The sequence below is a fragment of the Strongylocentrotus purpuratus genome, unplaced genomic scaffold, assembly GCF_000002235.5.
Source record: "Strongylocentrotus purpuratus isolate Spur 01 unplaced genomic scaffold, Spur_5.0 spur5_scaffold_1, whole genome shotgun sequence".
NCBI classification, from domain to species: domain Eukaryota; kingdom Metazoa; phylum Echinodermata; class Echinoidea; order Camarodonta; family Strongylocentrotidae; genus Strongylocentrotus; species Strongylocentrotus purpuratus.
In genome coordinates this window covers 44,121,738-44,141,208 of record NW_022145594.1, presented here as the reverse complement: position 1 = coordinate 44,141,208, position 19,471 = coordinate 44,121,738, and the positions used below count along the sequence as shown (strand labels likewise).

Genomic DNA, 19,471 nt, shown 5'->3' with positions numbered 1-19,471 from the left:
CAACAGATTCGAAGACCAATTTAGTGCTTTAATGCATTATTTTGTTTTACACAATAAGTCAAGCAAATATCTATATATTACATTCACAGTAGGTCTATTATAATCTCCATGATATTAGTTCCTACAATGCAAAAGATAGACATTAATCGTTGGCCTTGTCCATTTTGTTTCACCTTTTTGTTTCTGACAGGAAGTTTGATTGAAACATCCGCGAACAATTGGCCAACCACTCTCTAATGCAGCCTGTCGAACATGCTTTAATGACCACCTGTATAGAACGACCAACCGTCCGTGAAGATCAAATATTTTTGTTTCCCTTGAAATTAGTTTCTCATTGAAACACAAGTATACTAACGGAACCTACACTTTAAGACCACCTGCCTATAAAGACCACCGTCTAGTCTCTCTTGAGCAGTCTTTATAAACAGGTTTCACTGTAATATCGCCAATGCCATCAGACCCTTTGCTCTGACCATTGTTACGTCACAATAGTTGAATACCATGGATGTAAATAGCCCGGATACACCAACGTACATACCACCGAAGCCAGCGGAGAGAAGTACCCTACCTCCACCTGATAGCGGTAAGAAACATGGTCTCTTTCCTACGTCACAATTTTACTCACATTGTTACTGTTTGTTTGTTTGTGGATTTAATTGTTTACGTGTTGATTTGTATATTTGTTTGTTCGGGTTGTCCCCCACCTACCTCTCCTGTTGGTACTCAAATTTTGCTTTTTAATTATTGTTTATGTATGTATATATTTCTTTCTTAACACATCTGCATATTTATTATTATTATTATCATCATCATTATCATCATTTTTTTTCTATCCTGGTTTTCCATTCAAAATGATGAATTGCAAGGCACTGACTTTTCTTATTATATTTTGTTTCTATTTTCTAGTTTTTTTGTGTTTTTTTTCTTCCAGATCCATGTTCGAGTTGTCCTCGCTTGCTTCCCGAATGGGCTTTGGCTGTTCTCATCGTTCTTCTCCTGGTCGTTGCCATTTCAGTCGGCCTTAATGTCATGTTTGTCTACAAGAAACGGCGGTTACAGAGAGATCTAGCCATCAAAGGTAATGGGTGATTAAGACTTAAGAGCTATAGCAGGGGCGGGTCCACGATTGATAGAATAGGTTCTAGGGAAAAGTTTGCCCCCTCTCTGATTCCCGACATGAAATTTTAAAGGAACAAGTTTTGGGGAATTACACTGTCCCATTATATGGAAGCCCGGTCGGTGAAGTGTAAGAAAGAGAGAAGATGTGAGTGTGTGTATAAGAGAGAGCGAGAGAGAGAGAGAGAGAGTCAGAGAGAGAGAGAGAGAGGGGGGGGGGCTTTAAAGAGAAAGAAGGTAAGAATATTTAACGGGGGGGGGAGGGTTATCCCTTAAAAAATACATGTACGTTTGTTAATTTCTTCTTCTTTTATTTTAAACAGAGGCGTTTATCTCGCTGATTCGATTTGCCTGTATTAGTAAACATATAATAATATTCTAAACTTTGGGTCAATCTTTGATAGACAAGATATATTATAAGTCATATATCTTTCTCTTTTCCTCTACAGATTCTAATTTTGTTTCTTTTCTATTTTATTTTGACAATATCAAAGCGCACTTGGATATGCAAAAGTCCTCATATACTCGGTAAGTCAATACTAATGATACTTATATGAAACTAAATTGAATTGAAATGAAATTAAATTGAAATTGAATTGATGTTGTGACGCTGCTTTTGATGTGATTATGATTTTGCTAAATCTTGTTCTAAGCAAACCTGAGACCTTCTATTTCAGTTTTCTGCTTTCTCTCCAAGGCCTTTCTCCTACCTTTTCCCCTTGCATTTTATCACCTGCTTTCTACGTTTGTCGAAACCAATGTTTCCGTTTGAAAATTCTTCTGGCTTGGCCTTCTCGTATACTACATTATGCTTTCTTTTCCATTTCGTTTTAGTAAATCAAACGGAAACGATATTGCACAAGATAGAAAAGCAGTTAAACCACCGATTCTTCGAACAAAAAGTAAGTTTTGTTTACGTGATTTATTTTGTTCCATCACTTAAAGTTTCATGTCGGCTTATGCTAATTGTAGTGTCGTGATTGTAAACTATGCCGTATCTACAAGATCAATTTATGCTAACTATGACAAATAATAATTTTTTGTTATTATGTCAGATCAAAAGAATACCTAAAAATGCCTCCTGAATGTCAACACCACCATCATCAGCATCATCATCATTATCATCATCATCTTCTCCATCATCATCTTATGAATGCCATCTCAATCACCATTACTCATGTTATCATTGTCAACTCAATCATCATCGTCATCATTATCATCGTCATCTTCGTCATCATTATCATCAACACCGTCACCATTTTCATTATCATCTATGCATTACATCGTCATTATTACCAATTCTTCCACCTCATCATCCTCCTCCTCCTCCTCCTCATCATCATCATCATCGTCATAATCATCATCGTTATTATCATCATGATCATGATCATCTTTTCATCGTCATCTCAATCATTATCACCACCATCGTCACCATTTCCATTGTCATCTTAGAATTATTTTCATTATCCTCCTCCTCATCATCATCTTTATCATCATCATTTTCATCATCAGCATGATCACCATCATCATTAGCATGATCATCATCCTCGTTTTACCAAGACTGAAAATAGCTTCTTCTTTTTCATTGATGAAACTTTGCCTCTAACTCTTTCATCGGCAGCCATTGCTTTGAAGAAAAGCAGGATCGAGATTCCGCGGGAAAATATCGGGATCAGCGTGAGTCTGCGATCGATCGGTGATGGTCAGTTTGGTCACGTGTGGAAGGGAGAGACGCGAGGTCTGACGGTCAACGATGGTCACGTGATACCTGTAGCTGCAAGAGAACTACCAGGTTAGCGGAAACATTAATTTTGCTACCTTTCAAAGAAAAACATGATTAAGAAGACAATGAATACAGAACAACAGTTAAATCAGAAGTGTAGGGTAGTTACGTTGCCTTTGAAATGAATTCTCGAAAGTCTACGCTATCGTGTTGAAGTTTATCATAATACTGAGTGTTCTATTTTTGTTCATGTCTAGCTTCTTTGACTGATGACGACATCTTGGACAATCTTGTACCACTGTGGAGTCTGAAAACTCATGAAAACGTTGTCCAGGTTTTTGGATGCTGCCTAAAAACAGGTAAGCCATCGTCATTTTGATTATTCATTGTCGCTGTTTTTGTTTTTCTAAGTTTTGTGTCCATACACGTATAATGGATGATGAATATATTAGTCAAGTATTTGCTATGCATACATGAAGGATATATTCGACATAATTAAGGGAAATGAAGGGGGCGTCTGGGAAAAAAACTGTATTTACAAAAAAATAGTAAAAGAGTTACCATGTTTTTTCCATGGGCCCTGCTAAAGAGGGGGAGGGGATTTGGTAGAGGGGTGTGGGGGCTTATGGGCACCAACTGTATTTCTTCCGAGTATATTTTAGGGGAGGGCTACGATTTTGGGGAGGGCTAAAAAAGGGTTATAAGGGAATATACAGCCTAATTTAATTTGTATATTACCTGTAATTTAAAAATGTGCAATTAATTTACTTTATCCTGATCCAGAACCGTCGTATATCCTAACGGAATATGTCCCCAATGGCACTCTTTTCACCTATCTTCGGACCAATGGGGGCATAGCTAGAACCTCTGTCTATGCTAACATAGACACTCTAGAAGCAGACCATCAAATCACAGTCATGGAACAAAACCTGTTTGCATTCGATGTGGCAAATGGTATGGAATATCTGGCTAATAAAAAGGTAAACATCAATCCAAAGAAAGACATACAGAGTGAAAGAGAAAAGGAAATGAAGAATAAGAGAAAGAAATATGAACCTAGACACTCTAGAAGCAGACCATCAAATCACTCTTATGGAACAATATGTGATTGCATTCGATGTTGCTAACGGTATAGAATGAAGCATCTGGAAAATAAAAAAAATAATACTTGCACGAAAACAAAACAAACAAAAAACAAATATGAAGAAGATGAAAAAGAAAAAGAAAAAGAAAAAGTTAAGAGAAAAGGAAAAAGAAAAAAAGGAGAAGATGAAAACAAGTTCTAGAAAACTATGTTACCGCCCCCCCCCCCCTTCCGAATTTTGAAATTACCAATTTTCTTCAACTACTCAGTAATCAGCCAACTAGGTTGACTATTTGGGCTTTAGCTCTCGAGACAGACACCCAGTCATATATCCAACGCTTGGGTCTTCGCGACGGCCCACGAGACCTACAGTCTACAAGACCGACATACCACTCTCCTGGGCCTTCTGACAACATTCCTGAGAGTTCACTAGAGCGATTTTGTCGGTCCCGTGGGCTGACCGACTTATTTGTAATTTGTTATATTACATCTCGTATATTTTAATGACAAATAAAAGATTTTCTAGGACAAATTATCAAAATTTTCGGTCTCCTCTCTCTCACTCGTACCTTTTTAAAGAAATGTGCATATTAAGCGAAAGGGTTATGTCACTATGGAGAGGTTCCTGCCACCATTGTGCACGTAAGTCTATGCCTATTCTGGTATACATAAATCAGTTAAGTGAAGAGTATCACTGATTTTATACAAATAATGTTTTAATTTCCAGGTTATACATGGTAACTTATGTGCTCACAACATTCTACTCACTGGGGAAAAAAGGTGTAAAGTTGCTGACTTTGGATTGACAACTCTGTCAAATCTGGTAAGTAATGGCATCCATTTTGAGCAACAGAATGATTTCATAAATAACTTTCGATAAGCTTTCTCTCCACAATTACTACCACGGAGAACTGTATACAGTAAGCAAAGGAGAAAGTGTATGATTATTTAATATCGAATATCTTTTTTACATTTTGTACGATGAAGTATTACAAGTTTGTTGTCATCATTGGGTATTCTAAATTAACACATGAATGCCTTATGACTCTTAAAAGAATTTTCAAATGAATGTGTTTAGGTTAAATGATCTATAGCTAAACTATTTGAAAATCTAGTGTACTTTTGATCGAGTATTTGAGAAGAGCAGTAAATCGATGTCCATTATCAAATAGCATTCAAGCGATAAAAATCAAGCTCGACGATCGCATCTTGTTCTATTTTAAGACAAGTTTGAGTAATATTGCGTGGTTGACGATTTGTAGATGAGGACAGAAAGAGGATAATTTAGAACCGTTCGTTGAGCACATGCAATGAATAAAGATTCGTGATTTATTGATGTTTCATTACTCTTTCTTCTTCAAGGTGACTAAAGATGGGATATATGAGATGTGGATGTCCCCTGAGAGACTTTCAGACGGTCTTTGTTCAGCCGAGGATGATGTCTGGGCATACGGAGTGTTGGTCTGGGAAATAATGACTTATGGTAAGAACATTGCTTGGATGATGATAGGGCTCATGTTTAAGATGAGTTTACATACATCCAATTGCTTTTTTTTTGTTGGGGGGGGGAGGGGTAAATTCGACCCATACTCCCACCCCACCACATAGAATAATTAATGAGCATAGGGCATCGTGTTTAAATTCAAATTAAAAAACAAACTTTATTGATTTCAATCCAAACAGAGAGTATCATTCTCAATATTTGTACATTGGATAAGATGAGTATATACATCCAATGGCGTTTTTTTCCAGGGGCATAGGGGGTTAGGGGAGGGGGTTTAGGGGGAGGGGAAAGGGGCGCATTCAGCCCTCGCTCCTCCCCTCTTTTGAAATCCAAGTAGCATACCTCGAGTATTGATTGTACCCCGGCACCTCTTTTTGAGGACTTGGCTTAAGATTTTTTGTATAAATTTAATTTAACTTTTGTTTTGCTTGATTGCTTGTCAGTGCGTGGGAGGACTATAATTGTTCCCCTATTTTACGAATCCCTGATTCTCCCTTCGGTAGTGAGCACTTTTTTTTATTGGTCAACGGGGGGGGGGGGGGGTATGGACACCTCCCCCTTCCCCTTGAGCAAAGAAAAACAAATACTCAGGGGTGGGGGCCTGTCTTTCTTAAAATGTAAAATTAACGTTACCATCTTCTTGGTTAACCTTTTGTGGGGGCCAGGAGTCGGGGCCCCCTCCTGGATCCGCCCCTGCATTGAAGTATAGTATTTGAATATAACATAAGTTCTAACATGATATAATGAGTTTGAATAAAAAGAAGCTTATGGTGTTTTACATTTTTGAAATAATATATTCATAAATTGTTAAATCAACCTCACAGGGAGACGACCTTACTCAGAGCTGGGAAAAGAAAATTTACAGGAAATGCTGATTAGTGGTTACAGGTTAATAGTACCACAAGGATGTGATCAAACTACGTGAGTTGTTATTATTATTATCATCATCATTATTATTGTCATTAATATAAAAACTATTATCATAATAGTATATAGAAGTAGTAGTAGTAGTAGTAGTTTTAGTAGTAGTAGTAGAAATAGAAGAAGTAGTAGTAGTAGGCTAATTTATTCATAGCTCAACATGATGATAAGAAGAATTAAAGAAAGGAATTACCAAGCGCAAACATTGAAATTAAGTGATTGGCTTCTAATGCATCAACATCATTTCATTTCATTTGTCCACACTTGTCTGCATCTGACCCACCATGTCCGGAAGTTTAGTTGTATGAAAAGTGTAATCAATGCAATTGGCATCCTTTTTAAACACAACCATGCTTTTTACCAAATTACTGGCCAATTTTGAATTTTTCACCAGAGACCACTTTACGGCAATACAAATTGTCTGATAAGCATGTCGGATGTTGAAGATAAGTGATAGGCCCTAATTGGAAAGGTTGTAAATTTGATATTTCTGAACCGATTATCGTAGCTAGACGAAAAGAGGAATATTTATGTAGCATTGTATCATGATTATAAGAATATCGTTTAAGGAAATATCTTTATTTCATTTTAATTTCAGGGCTAATTTGATGAAGAGTTGTTGGCAAGAGAAAGAGGGTGAAAGACCGACGTTTGAAAAGATCAAGAATCAATTAGGTGATAAAGTGGAAGAAGAAGCGGTAAGATTGTTTTTTCTTGTTTTTTGTTTAATATTTCTGTTTGGCCTCTACCTGTAATCATAAACATTGGTAGCCCATCGTTCACGATGATGACGTCATAATACCCTTGATTGCATGCATGGCTCTACATGCTAATCTTTCCTAAAATAGTGTGTGTTGCAAAGCAAATCAAGGATATTGAATTGGAAATTTATATATATATATTTCTTTAAATAAAATACAAATAAAACAATCATATTTTGTCAAGCTTTCCAATGTACACTTTTAGTTAAGCCCCAGTCCCATATAAAGCCGGACCAGCACGGACGAGCACGGACCACTCCGGACCATCCCGGACCATGGTCTGGGGTGATCCGGGATGGTCCGGGATGTTTTGTTCAAAAGAGTGTGATGCTTTAAAAGCTACAGTCCCATATACGTCCCGGACCGTCCCGGACCATCCCGGACCCGATCTGGGGTGATCCGGGATTCGGTCCGTGTTGACACCGTGTTGGCACCGGGGTGGTCCTGGATGGTCCTGGATGGTCTTGGATGGTCCTGGATGGTCCTGGGCGGTCAATAACTCACTCCCGGACTGCAACGGATCAACACGGACCGCCCGGCGCCACTACGGATGACCCCGGACCCAGCACGGTGGCTACACGGATCACCCGGATCAAACTATTGTCCCGGACCACCCCGGCAGTTTTTGACCGTCAAAAACATCCGGGGTCGACTCCCGGACCGCCCAGGACCATCCAGGACCATCCAGGACCATCCAGGACCATCCAGGACCACCCCGGTGCCAACACGGTGTCAACACGGACCGAATCCCGGATCACCCCGGATGGGGTCCGGGATGGTCCGGGACGGTCCGGGACGTATATGGGACTGTAGCTTTACATTGCTGTCGGCATGTTATTTCAAATCATTTTTAGCGAGATATATTTTTAGCAGAGTATGTCACTCAAAATGCTTATGGTTTATTTACTATTTCAAAATAGGCCTACAGTCAATTGTCTTCTGACTCAATATAGCCTACACTCATTTACTCATTACGAGACCACTGCTCTACCAACTGAACTATATGTTGTATTATTATCATGTATTTTATATTGTACATACAAATATTATAATTATTTCAACTGTTTTATTTCCACGAATTTCTATTTTTCTCATCACTTGTCGTTATAGGACTACTTCGCCCTCGGAAGTAACATGGATAGCTACTACGCATGCGTAAACGTCATCGACAGTTGATGATGCATGTGTCTGAGATGAAATGATAATTGATTCGAATGATAATAGTCTGTAAATAAATATATATTATTATACGTATTATTGTATTGAGTAAATATGCCTATAGCTGTATTCTTTAACAACATAAGTCATTCTGATAACGTATTAACATGAGGGCATATTTGTCTTCTTAATGAGCTTTTTAATCACATATAGCACTCTGTTACACTGTTTAATGCTTAGGGGTGCAAATCTACTCCTTTGGGAGTCATGCAGAGTTGGCTTGGGTTCTATCATTTTGAAACAAGAAAATCCACTCTCTAAACTTTCATTAAAAACACTGATAATATGATAGTTTTGTGTTTATTGTGAATTGTGTTTATCCTTCAGGCACGCAGACAGAATATGTTCGGAGGGCATCAAACAGGATGTCAAATTGTTTTATTAAAGGTAATGACCAGTTTTGGAAACGCCCCCTCTCAAAAAATGAAATAGAAGCTCTTTTTACCAATCATGTGAAAGAATATTATTCTGACTAATACGTGATCATACAAATTGTGCCGAGAAACCGCCTACTAATTGATATATTTGGTAAATTTTTATATCTATTTGGACCTGATAGATAAAACGCACGTGTCGCCCACGTGTCCATATACACCTTTATTTGTACAGTGCTTGTAAATTTACCAAGACTGGGCCAAATTTATTATCATTTTGATGATTCCAGAATCTTGCAGTGCACACCAATACTTATATGCTAAATGATCAACCTTTCCTACGGAAGCGTTAAAGTGCCATTCTACTTGACGACATGACGAGATATTTCATCTTGTCAAGTCGACTTAATATCCATATCATGTCGACATGTAAAGATATTTAACCTACCATGTCGACTTATCAACTTTTATTAGTCGACATGGCGACATAAATTATCTTGCCAAGTCGACTTCACAAAAAGTTCATGTCGTCATGGCGACATAAGTTATCTTACCAAGTCGACTTCTAAAAAAATACATGTCGTCATGGCGACGTATATTATCTTACCAAGTCGACTACCCAAAAAGTAATGTCGACATGGCGAAATAAATTATCTTGCCAAGTCGACTTCACAAAAAGTTCATGTCGTCATGGCGACATGTATTATCTTGCCAAGTCGACTTCACAAAAAAGTTCATCTCGTAATAGCGACATAAATTATCTCACCAAGTCGACTTCAAAAAAAGTATATGTCGTCATGGCGAGATATGTAGTGTGACGACTGTTTCATGCAGCGCGCGTATATGGCAAGCCCTTTGTGTAAAAACCAGAAAAACTATGTTTTTCTCAGAAAACCTGTGTTTATCAATGATAAACTCAGTTTATCAACAGATAAACAGAGTTTATCAGAAAAAACTCATGACGACATGAACTTTTTGTAGACTTTCACACAACACTTTGATATATAGTTCAGGGCTATGTTTGGACTCTCTCAAAACATCATCAAAACAGATATGAATACATAGATAAGAATTGCAATTTAGTCGTGTTACCAGGGGACAGAGATAAAATATACAAAACATTTTTAACTAGAGAAATAGTACGGAAGCGTTAAAGTGCCATTCTACTTGACGACATGACGAGATATTTCATCTTGTCAAGTCGACTTAATATCCATATCATGTCGACATGTAAAGATATTTAACCTGGGCCATGTCGACTTATCAACTTTTATTAGTCGACATGGCGACATAAATTATCTTGCCAAGTCGACTTCACAAAAAGTTTATGTCGTCATGAGTTTTTCTGATAAACTGTGTTTATCTGTTGATAAACTGAGTTTATCTGAGAAAAACAGAGTTTATCAGTTGATAAACTCAGTTTATCAAGAAAAACTAAGTTTATCAATGATAAACTCAGTTTATCAACTGATAAACTGAGTTTTTCTGATAAACTCAGTTTATCAACTGATAAACTCTGTTTATCTGTTGATAAACTGAGTTTATCATTGATAAAACAGTTTTTCTGAGAAAAACAGAGTTTTTCTGGTTTTTACACAAAGGGCTTGTCATATACGCGCGCTTCATGAAATAGTCGTCACACTACATATCTCGCCATGACGACATATACTTTTTGGGAAGTCGACTTGGTGAGATAATTTATGTCGCTATTACGAGATGAACTTTTTTGTGAAGTCGACTTGGCAAGATAATTTATTTCGCCATGTCGACATTACTTTTTGGGTAGTCGACTTGGTAAGATAATATATGTCGCCATGACGACATGTATTTTTTTAGAAGTCGACTTGGTAAGATAATATATGTCGCCATGACGACATGAACTTTTTGTAAAGTCGACTTGGCAAGATAATTTATGTCGCCATGTCGACTAATAAAAGTTGATAAGTCGACATGGTAGGTTAAATATCTTTACATGTCGACATGATATGGATATTAAGTCGACTTGACAAGATAAAATATCTCGTCATGTCGTCAAGTAGAATGGCACTTTAACGCTTCCGTACTTTTCTGATCGATTACACAATGTTTCTTTCACAATGCAATCGCATGTACGGAAGCGTTAAAGTGCCATTCTACTTGACGACATGACGAGATATTTCATCTTGTCAAGTCGACTTAATATCCATATCATGTCGACATGTAAAGATATTTAACCTACCATGTCGACTTATCAACTTTTATTAGTCGACATGGCGAAATAAATTATCTTGCCAAGTCGACTTCACAAAAAGTTCATGTCGTCATGGCGACATAAGTTATCTTACCAGGGAGGTGAGACTTTAACTCATATGCCCTGATCTTAGGGGAGCCTTCCAAAGTTGCGACTGTGCCGCGACGCGTCGGGGCGCAGAGCAGGATATGAGAACAAAGGAGGCGCCTTTTTGCGCCCATTTGCGCCTCTTTGCGTCGGATACGAGAGGACTTCAGTTGGTTTCCAGCTCATTAAAATCTGGCTATTGTTTGGAGTCTCATTGTTACGAAATTACCCCGCCGGGACGCGGCCCGGTGAAGCACTTGACATTTGTGAATGGGAGCTTAAACTTTGAATAGCTTTCGCGCCCTTTCGCGCCCGGTCCGGCGCATTAGTTATTCATGTAGTGCCCGCTTGTTTATCACTCTCGTCTTGCGAGATTTAACTCTGAAAAGCATTACTTTGGCTACTGATTTGTTTTAATATTATTTTACGTACATGACATTGGTTACAATGTTTGTTCTGATTGTTTATTTTCCTCTCAACATCGGAGTTCTGTAGGCGTTAACGTTGGCATGATTGTTCATTATTTCATCTCCTCCTGTTCTGTTCATGATTGTGTTCTATATATCAATTTTAATACAAATTGATTTGTTCACAAAAAAAAACTTTATTTTATACTTACCCCACTCTCTCTGACATTGTTTTCTTCGTGCATGTTTTGACACTTTGTTTGTTTCATATTATTACATTAAAATTGTGTATATTTACTCTAGCGATGTTATCGCATGTTTCGGTTTTCTTGTTTTGTATCTTTAATTTTCCTTGCATCTTGTAAACAGTTCTGTCGTATGATCATTATAAATCATATAATTATATCATCAGTCTGTTATTTCAATACATAGATCCTTTGAATCTTCTTAAAATTAGAGAACGTATTTTTAAATCTGTGATGTTGAAAATGATACTAAATCAAGAATGTCGTAGTTTCTCCTTGAATTGGATTTAAAAAGAGTTTTATCTGTATTACGATTTTTTTTAATGCAAATGATATCCGTATTGTCGGGAACATCATCAATATGTTTCATTAGAAGGAAGACGCTCATTTTCAGAATGTTCTTTCTTTGCAAAACACTAATGTTACGAACAAAATTAAATACACTGTACCCGTATCATCGGGGATATCGCAAAACTCCCAGGGAGATTATCAATTGCAAATCAACATAGTAAATTATGCCTAAATCGTAAGAATAGAGCATGCATTAAAAAAGAAGAGAGTTACGAGGAAATGATGTTTGAAATTTCACCTCGAACATATCTCAAGAAGAAATTAGTTTATCATTCTGTTCCAAAGAATTTTATCGAATATTTCTTTGCGAAGAAGGGGGGGGGGGGGGGTTACATCCGCGGCCAGTTTTAGATCTAGGTCATTGTTGAGAAGAACTAAAATACGTATATATTGAATTGGGGCCACGTGGTATCGAAAGAGCGTAGTGCGTTCTAGAACAAATACAAGCCATGGCAATTCGTTGAATTGCTTCTCGTAACAGAACTGTCTCACTGTCTAAATAAGGATCCATCCGGGGATCCATCATGCACGTGTTGGTATCAAGTAGTAAACGGAATTAATAATGATTGCGTTGTTTTGGGCCATTTTTTTTTTGGGGGGGGGGGGGGGGGGGGGGGGTTGGCTAGCCCTTATTCTTCTTCTACTGGGTCATCAAGAAACACAAATAGTGTTGAAATTTTCCGCAATCCCTTTAGCGCCGAGGGTAGAAAAGCCTATAGAGAAGTCAGCTGGACAATAGCAATTTAATGTTTGTCAAACAATCAGGGAGAAATACTGGGCAAACAGATATTAGGCCACGTCTTCAAAATAACCAGGGAATCCCGATATAACTAAGCACATGCTCACAATATGAATATCAAATATGGCTATTGTTTGGAGACTCATTGTTACTGTCTGGTAAAGGGGTACTTTTCACGCACCAAAGTCCGGCTCGTCTGGTACACACAAATCCGGCCCGTATTGACTTTACACACCGGACTTAGGGGACTGTTTTCAAAAGGAGGGAAAATGCATATGCGTACCCTACATAACACTCATTGGGGGGTGGGTGGGGGGGGGGGGCGGTGCGCTTAACAGCGAAGCGCTTTTTGTGAATTGTGAATTTGTGAATGTGAATTTGTGAATGGGAGCTTAAAGGCACACTGCCATACTTGTAGCTACTTGCTCCCTCTATATAGAAAACTTCCCCAATCGGTGCCTGTTGGTCCCCCATGATCCTCTTTTTCTTATGTTAAATGAGAGCTGAGTTGATGAGATAGCCAACTGTCACAGTGACCTCGATGGCTCTCTGTGTGGTCTAATCCCTTCTGGCCCAGTAGTGGTGACGGTCTTTAAAGAAAAGCTTTCGCGCCCGTTCCTACGCATTACCTATTCATGTAATCCTGATTGTTTATTTCCCTCCCAAACATCGAAGTTGTGTAGACGTTGACGTTGGCATGATTGTTCATTTCTGTTCATTAATGTGGTCAATACTTGTATTATATTAATTTGTTCACGAACAAAACAAAAAGGATATGTATAATTGTATTCCTTCTGTATGTTTTGACACATTATTTGTTTCATATTACATTTATTTTGTTCTGTCATCCGATCAAAATAGGTCATATATCTATATCATCAATCTGTTCTTTCTCATGCAAGTTTGATTTAAAGAATAGAAACGTAGGTTCTCTAAATCTTCGCAAAATCAGCTATTGTATTTCAAAACCCGTGATTTAAAAATGATACTTATAATCAAAGAGATTGAAAGATTGTGCTTGAAATAAGATTATAGGGCGTTTATAAATATGTCATACGAAACAAAAAAAAACATCTGCAAATTAAAGATATTACAAAAATGATAGTCGTATTGTCAGGAGCCTGCATCATCAAAACGTTTCGGTAGATGGAACAATTCGAAATCCCCTATCTGTTACAAACATGAAATTCGATCGAATATTTCTTCGCGAAGAAACTGTATTAGTGGTGGCATTTGTCGTAACAATTTGTTGTCGTCAATTGTTCGTGACGTTTTGACGCTTCATATTCGTTAGCTAGCGCTAGTAAAGTATTTTGTTTTAACGCGCACTGTATCTTTTCTATAATAATAATACGCTAAGGCTCCGCGGGGGGCGCGACGTCTCGGCGAGCCTTTGTATTCTATTGTTTTTTAATGAGATCGCCGACCCAAGTTGGTGCGGCTATCTCCTCCTGAACCCTGCCCTCGGGTACCCGTGCCCGGTGCCATCGTCCGCGGGAGAGTCTACTCTGTGGAATTGGCTATACTCCGCCCGAGGTCCTCCTCCGTGTCGACGTCCAGGGCGAAAACAGACGCGACATGCATAATGCAGGATATGCGTGACGACAGAGATACCTCATGGATATTCAACATTGTATCAAAGAGACACTCGACAGACGACGAGCAACTCACATTATGTTGCGTATTAAATGCTCTATGCAGAGGGCGGGATTACCCACGAGAAAGCCATCGTGCTATAGGGTGTGCTTTGTACTAGCTGCAAAAGCCCGAGAGATCATACACGGGGCTAATTCCCGTCGACGTTCAAACTTAGAGACCTATTTCCATCATTATTGCCGCGATTTTTATATAGTTTTCGTGAATGGAGGTATGAAATCAAAGCTTATTTTGTGATTATGACGGTTAATGTATACTACATTTTGATTATCACTTTCTAAAGGAAAGTTTTCACAAGAAAACCATTGGACTGACAGTTGCAGTCGCAAGCTGCCTTCAGTCCTCACTCATACAGTATACACACAGTGCAGTGTAACACCGGCACCGCGCACCGCAGGCTTCCGAGGCCTGCGGCGTCGGTGTTCGAGCTTCATGGAGTTACACTGGAGTGTGTGCGAGTTCGATCAGCTGAGCTGAGCTCGAGTCGAAGAGATTTGACACTTTGAAATTGTTATCTGTTGGTTTGCATCACGATTTCAATATAGTTTCGTGAATAGATTTACGAAACCTGAGCTTAGAATTAGTAAAAGTATTACTAATGTCTACGTTTTTAAACGACTGTCTGATTTTCTTGTGAAAATTTTACTTTGAAAATGATTATCGAAATTCATGGTCAGAAATAATCACAATCTAGATCTATTAATTATGTTACAGTTCTTGCATCAAAGCAATGCATGAAAACTTAGTTATTGAACTAGAATTTTTTTTTTTTAAATAGGCAATTAGACCTATGAAGTATTAAGCCTGAAACCTTCGCCTACTAAACAAATCTCAACAAAGTGTAGGCCTATCCTTTTATGAATTAATGAAAAAGTAGCCCCAGAAAAAAGAGCCCCCGAAAATTTCCCAAAAATTTGAAATGGAGCCCCCGAAATGAAAAAACTTAATTTTTTGCCTGCGCCCCCCCCCCCCCCCCCCCCCCCCTCTAGAATCCCGCGGATTTCCGCGGGTCCTGAGTTGAGTGTATATATAATATAGGCGTGGGGTCCACGGGTTTCAAGGGGCCATAAACCCCCAAAAGCTCGGGGGTTACGTTCTTCAAAGTTGGGGGGGGGGGGGGGGGGGGAGAGATCAGATCGCGGCGAGTTGAGTGTATATACAATATAGGCGTGGGGTCCACGGGTTTCAAGGGGCCATAAACCCCCGAAAGCTTGGGGGGGGGTTAGGCGTTTAGGGTCAGATGAGCATATTTTTAATACTTTATTTGTGACACTTGCGGGTCACTAATTGGCGTGGGGTCAATACGTAGAGTTGCGTAGTGTTGCGTACCAACTACGCTGGCCTACGTTACTATATGCTGAGGGACGCAAGATGAACGAAAACAATTCAACATGTTTAATTTTTTTCGCGTACTTTCGGCGTAGAAACTTGACGCAGAAAGTACGCCTTTTTACGCAACAGTACGCTACCCTACGCCAGATCGTCAAAGCAGTAAAAGCTTTCTACACAGTAAGCAACCATAAGCAAACCTGTACGCCAGCCTACGCATAACCTACGCAGGGACTATTTTCCCATTAATATGCAGCCTAATTTCTGCGTAGTCGGTACGCCACACTACGGAACTCTACGCAGTTCCAGTGGCTTAAAGAATAACTACAGGTACAGTTGGATCGTTTTTTTTTTTTTTTTTTATATATAGGCCAAATTAAAAAAAAACATGTTTAGCGTCCTGTTTTTTCGAAAAATGGGAAGGAGGAGGCCCTTTTTTTTCTTTTTTTTTTTCAAAGTGGCCGCTCCGTACATTTTCCCTGACACTCTGGCTATTTTTCAAGATGGCGGCTGACAATTTTTTTTTTTCTTTTTTAAAAACAGAAATACATTTTAGCAGTGCTTTTCATGTTTTTTTTCTTTCAAAAAAAAAATAAATAAATAAATAAATAAATAAAAATAGGAGGCGGCCCCCAAAAGGAAGCAGGCGGGGACGCTGTTTTTTTTTTCTTTCAAAAAAAAAATTAAAAAAAAAAAAAAAAAAATTAAACAACTACAAAAAAAAATTAAAATTTTTTTTTAAAAATTTAAAAAATTTAAAAAATAAATAGGAGGCGGTCCCCAAAAAGGAAGCAGGCGGGGACGCTGTTTTTTTTTCTTTCAAAAAAAAAAAAAAAAAAAAATCAAAAAAATCAAAAAAATTTCAAAAAAAAAAAATAGGAGGCGGCCCCCAAAAGGAATCGGGCGGGGACGCTCAACATGTATATTTTTTTAATGGCCTGAATGGCAAGCAAAGTTCTTGGTGGTTTTAATTTAGACAGTCTCTATATATCTATTTACACCCCCGCCCCCCTCTAGAATCCCGCGGATTTCCGCGGGTCCTGCTAGTATAGTTATAAGGCCTGAACACGTTATGTTCACATTGGGTGTTATATAACATACAGATATTATAGTACATGTAACTTTTACAAGCCCTTTGTTATTGCAACGCAATGACAAAAGACAGCTCTTTCAGCAGCTAGTTGTTGCGCCCATTGCGGCTATTCCCAATTACCGGGCATTATTTGTCATTGTAGTTAAGTTTATTATTCTATTCATGCTTTCTATTTATTTATTTAGTTTTGGGGAGGGGGGATGTCGTATTACGAATTCATGACCCTTATACATAATGACCATGTTCTCAAATTACGAATAGCGGTCTTCATGAATAGTTGTCCAATGAATAGCGGTCTTATAACTAGCGAGCGGAGCCCTCCTGATGGGCCTCTGCCATTTTGGTCCGGCCGTTCACTTCGCCCCCCCCCCCCCCTCCCTCACACACACACATAATACGCAGCCTTATTGTAGCTAAACAAGAATCTATAGCAAGTCGGACTATTATAGCGATCAAACAATAGCCTTGCTCGGCCGCGTGAAATCCTGCTACGGCATTCTATGTTTTTTTTTCTTTTAGAGCGAACTTTTCTTTTGTATTCGCTCCATAGAACTCTACTTTATCTTACAGCTAGGTGAAATGAAAAGAGCGTCATCATGAGTAGATCTTTTGTTTGATGTTATCCTTCTTCTCCCTAGTTAAGTCAAACCTTCAATTTAGGCCTATCCATAAAAGGTAGCTTCCTGTACCGTTCGCTTTTTTTCCTGACTGCTATATGAAGCATGTGTATGCTCTGAATTTGGCAAACATGCAGGGGACCGGGTTTAAGACCTCTCCGAACGAAATGTAATGCTGATTTATGCCTTACCATGGCATATCGACTTGGTTTCTAACCAGAGAGCTCCCGCTTACGAGCTGCTCTGCTTTACCACTGGGCTATAGCGCCTCCCTTCTTTTAAAAATATCTTTTAAAATTTGCCGTTTTTTTTTGTTAGAATGAGAATCAAAACATGTTTGGTATGTTTTTGTATCTGTGCATTATGTTTTCAAAATTTCACTTTCGCCACTTAATTATACAAATCTACGAATAAATGATTCGAATGTTAGAGCAGAAATCAATGATTGTATTTGTGTCCCTCCCCGTTTTGCGATCATTTATATAGCGCAAAGTAGAAGTCGAATGATAAATTATCACCATGAACTGATTAATGTTTTGTATTGCATTTCCAATTGCTGCTCAACTTTATCACTATCAGGCTACGCTTTTTTGTTTACATCTTCATGACACACATGTTTTGTAATCTCGATATAGTTCCCGGACTCTTTTTTTCTATTTATTCCACTTTTAAAAAGAGCTATGGAATTGTTATGATTTAAAACGCCTTTTGGACGGGCAATTTTCGAAGGCAAATCTCGGGCGTGAAATCCTGCCACGGCATTTTTTTTTTTTTTCCCTGAGGCCACTTAACAAAATATACATGTTTAGCGTCCCCGCCCGCTTCCTTTTGGGGGGCCGCCTCCTTTTTTTGGGGGGGGGGATTAAAAAAAAAAAAAAAAAAAAAAAAATTATAATTTTTTTTTTTTAAAGGCACACTGCCATACTTGTAGCTACTTGCTCCCTCTATATAGAAAACTTTCCCAATCGGTGCCTGTTGGTCCCCCATGATCCTCTTTTTCTTATGTTAAATGAGAGCTGAGTTAATGAGATAGCCACCTGTCACAGTGACCTCGATGGCTCTCTGTGTGGTCTAATCCCTTCTGGCCCAGTAGTGGTGACGGTCTTTAAGAAAAAAACATGAAAAATACTGCTAAAATGGATCTATTACTGATTTTTTTTTTTTTTTAAATGTCGGCGGCCATCTTGAAAAATAGCCGGACTGTCAGGGAAAATGTACCGAGCGGCCATTTTGAAAGAAAAAAAGAGGGCCTCCTCCTTATTATATTTCGAAAAAACAGGACGCTAATAAAACATTTTTTTATTTTTTATGGCCTTAGAGCGAACTTTTCTTTTGTATTAGCTCCGTAGAACTCGACTTTATCAAACAGCGAGGTGAAATGAAAAGAGCGTCATCTTGAGTAGATCGTTTGTTTGATGTTATCCTTCTTATCCCTAATAAGCAAACCTTCAATTTATTAGAACCAAGTCATGGGAGAAAAAAAAAATTTGACTGACAAAATATAAATTCTTCCGAACTCAGGCTGTGGCGATGTGCAACGCGTAGCGTGAATATGAATGACGGGAAAGAAAAATAATTCATTTGTCCATTATTACGACGCTAGAATCATATCGCGATGTGGGAATTATACAAATATGTTGATAATCAATCAAATTACAAACATACACAAGCGACCCAAACAGTAATCAATTTGCCGACTATAACCGCATACATGTACACTCACATCATTCATCTATTATTTGTTGTTGTTTGGGACAATTAAGCTCGCAATTAAACAACCATTAATCGTACATAGTCATCTTTATTTCACATGTCATACAGTCGTCACAAAAAATAAAAGGAGGCGTATTAAACCCAACAAAAATAAATCATAATTTATTCTGATCAAGATAAACGAGTGTATTGATTGCCCCCCAAAACAAAGACGCTCCCACCAGACAAGTTCATGCTGTGCTGTAGCAATGTACATCGCAAAGCTTCGCCACAATGATTGGAAAGATAATACCCCGCCCGTTA

The 19,471-nt window shown here is 38.4% G+C and overlaps 1 protein-coding gene across 1 annotated transcript; it reads left to right on the top strand.

The window, feature by feature from the left end:
* The first annotated feature begins 423 nt into the window (after nt 1-423).
* Nucleotides 424-8,735, top strand: LOC579430 (ephrin type-A receptor 4a). Its single transcript, XM_030978290.1, has 12 exons — nt 424-583; nt 932-1,078; nt 1,611-1,644; nt 1,951-2,018; nt 2,738-2,908; nt 3,097-3,198; nt 3,623-3,819; nt 4,651-4,746; nt 5,286-5,406; nt 6,252-6,348; nt 6,947-7,046; nt 8,220-8,735. The coding sequence occupies exons 1-12, from the start codon at nt 502-504 to the stop codon at nt 8,283-8,285; spliced, it is 1,281 nt and encodes a 426-aa protein (XP_030834150.1). The 5' UTR covers nt 424-501; the 3' UTR covers nt 8,286-8,735.
* The last annotated feature ends 10,736 nt before the right edge of the window (nt 8,736-19,471 follow it).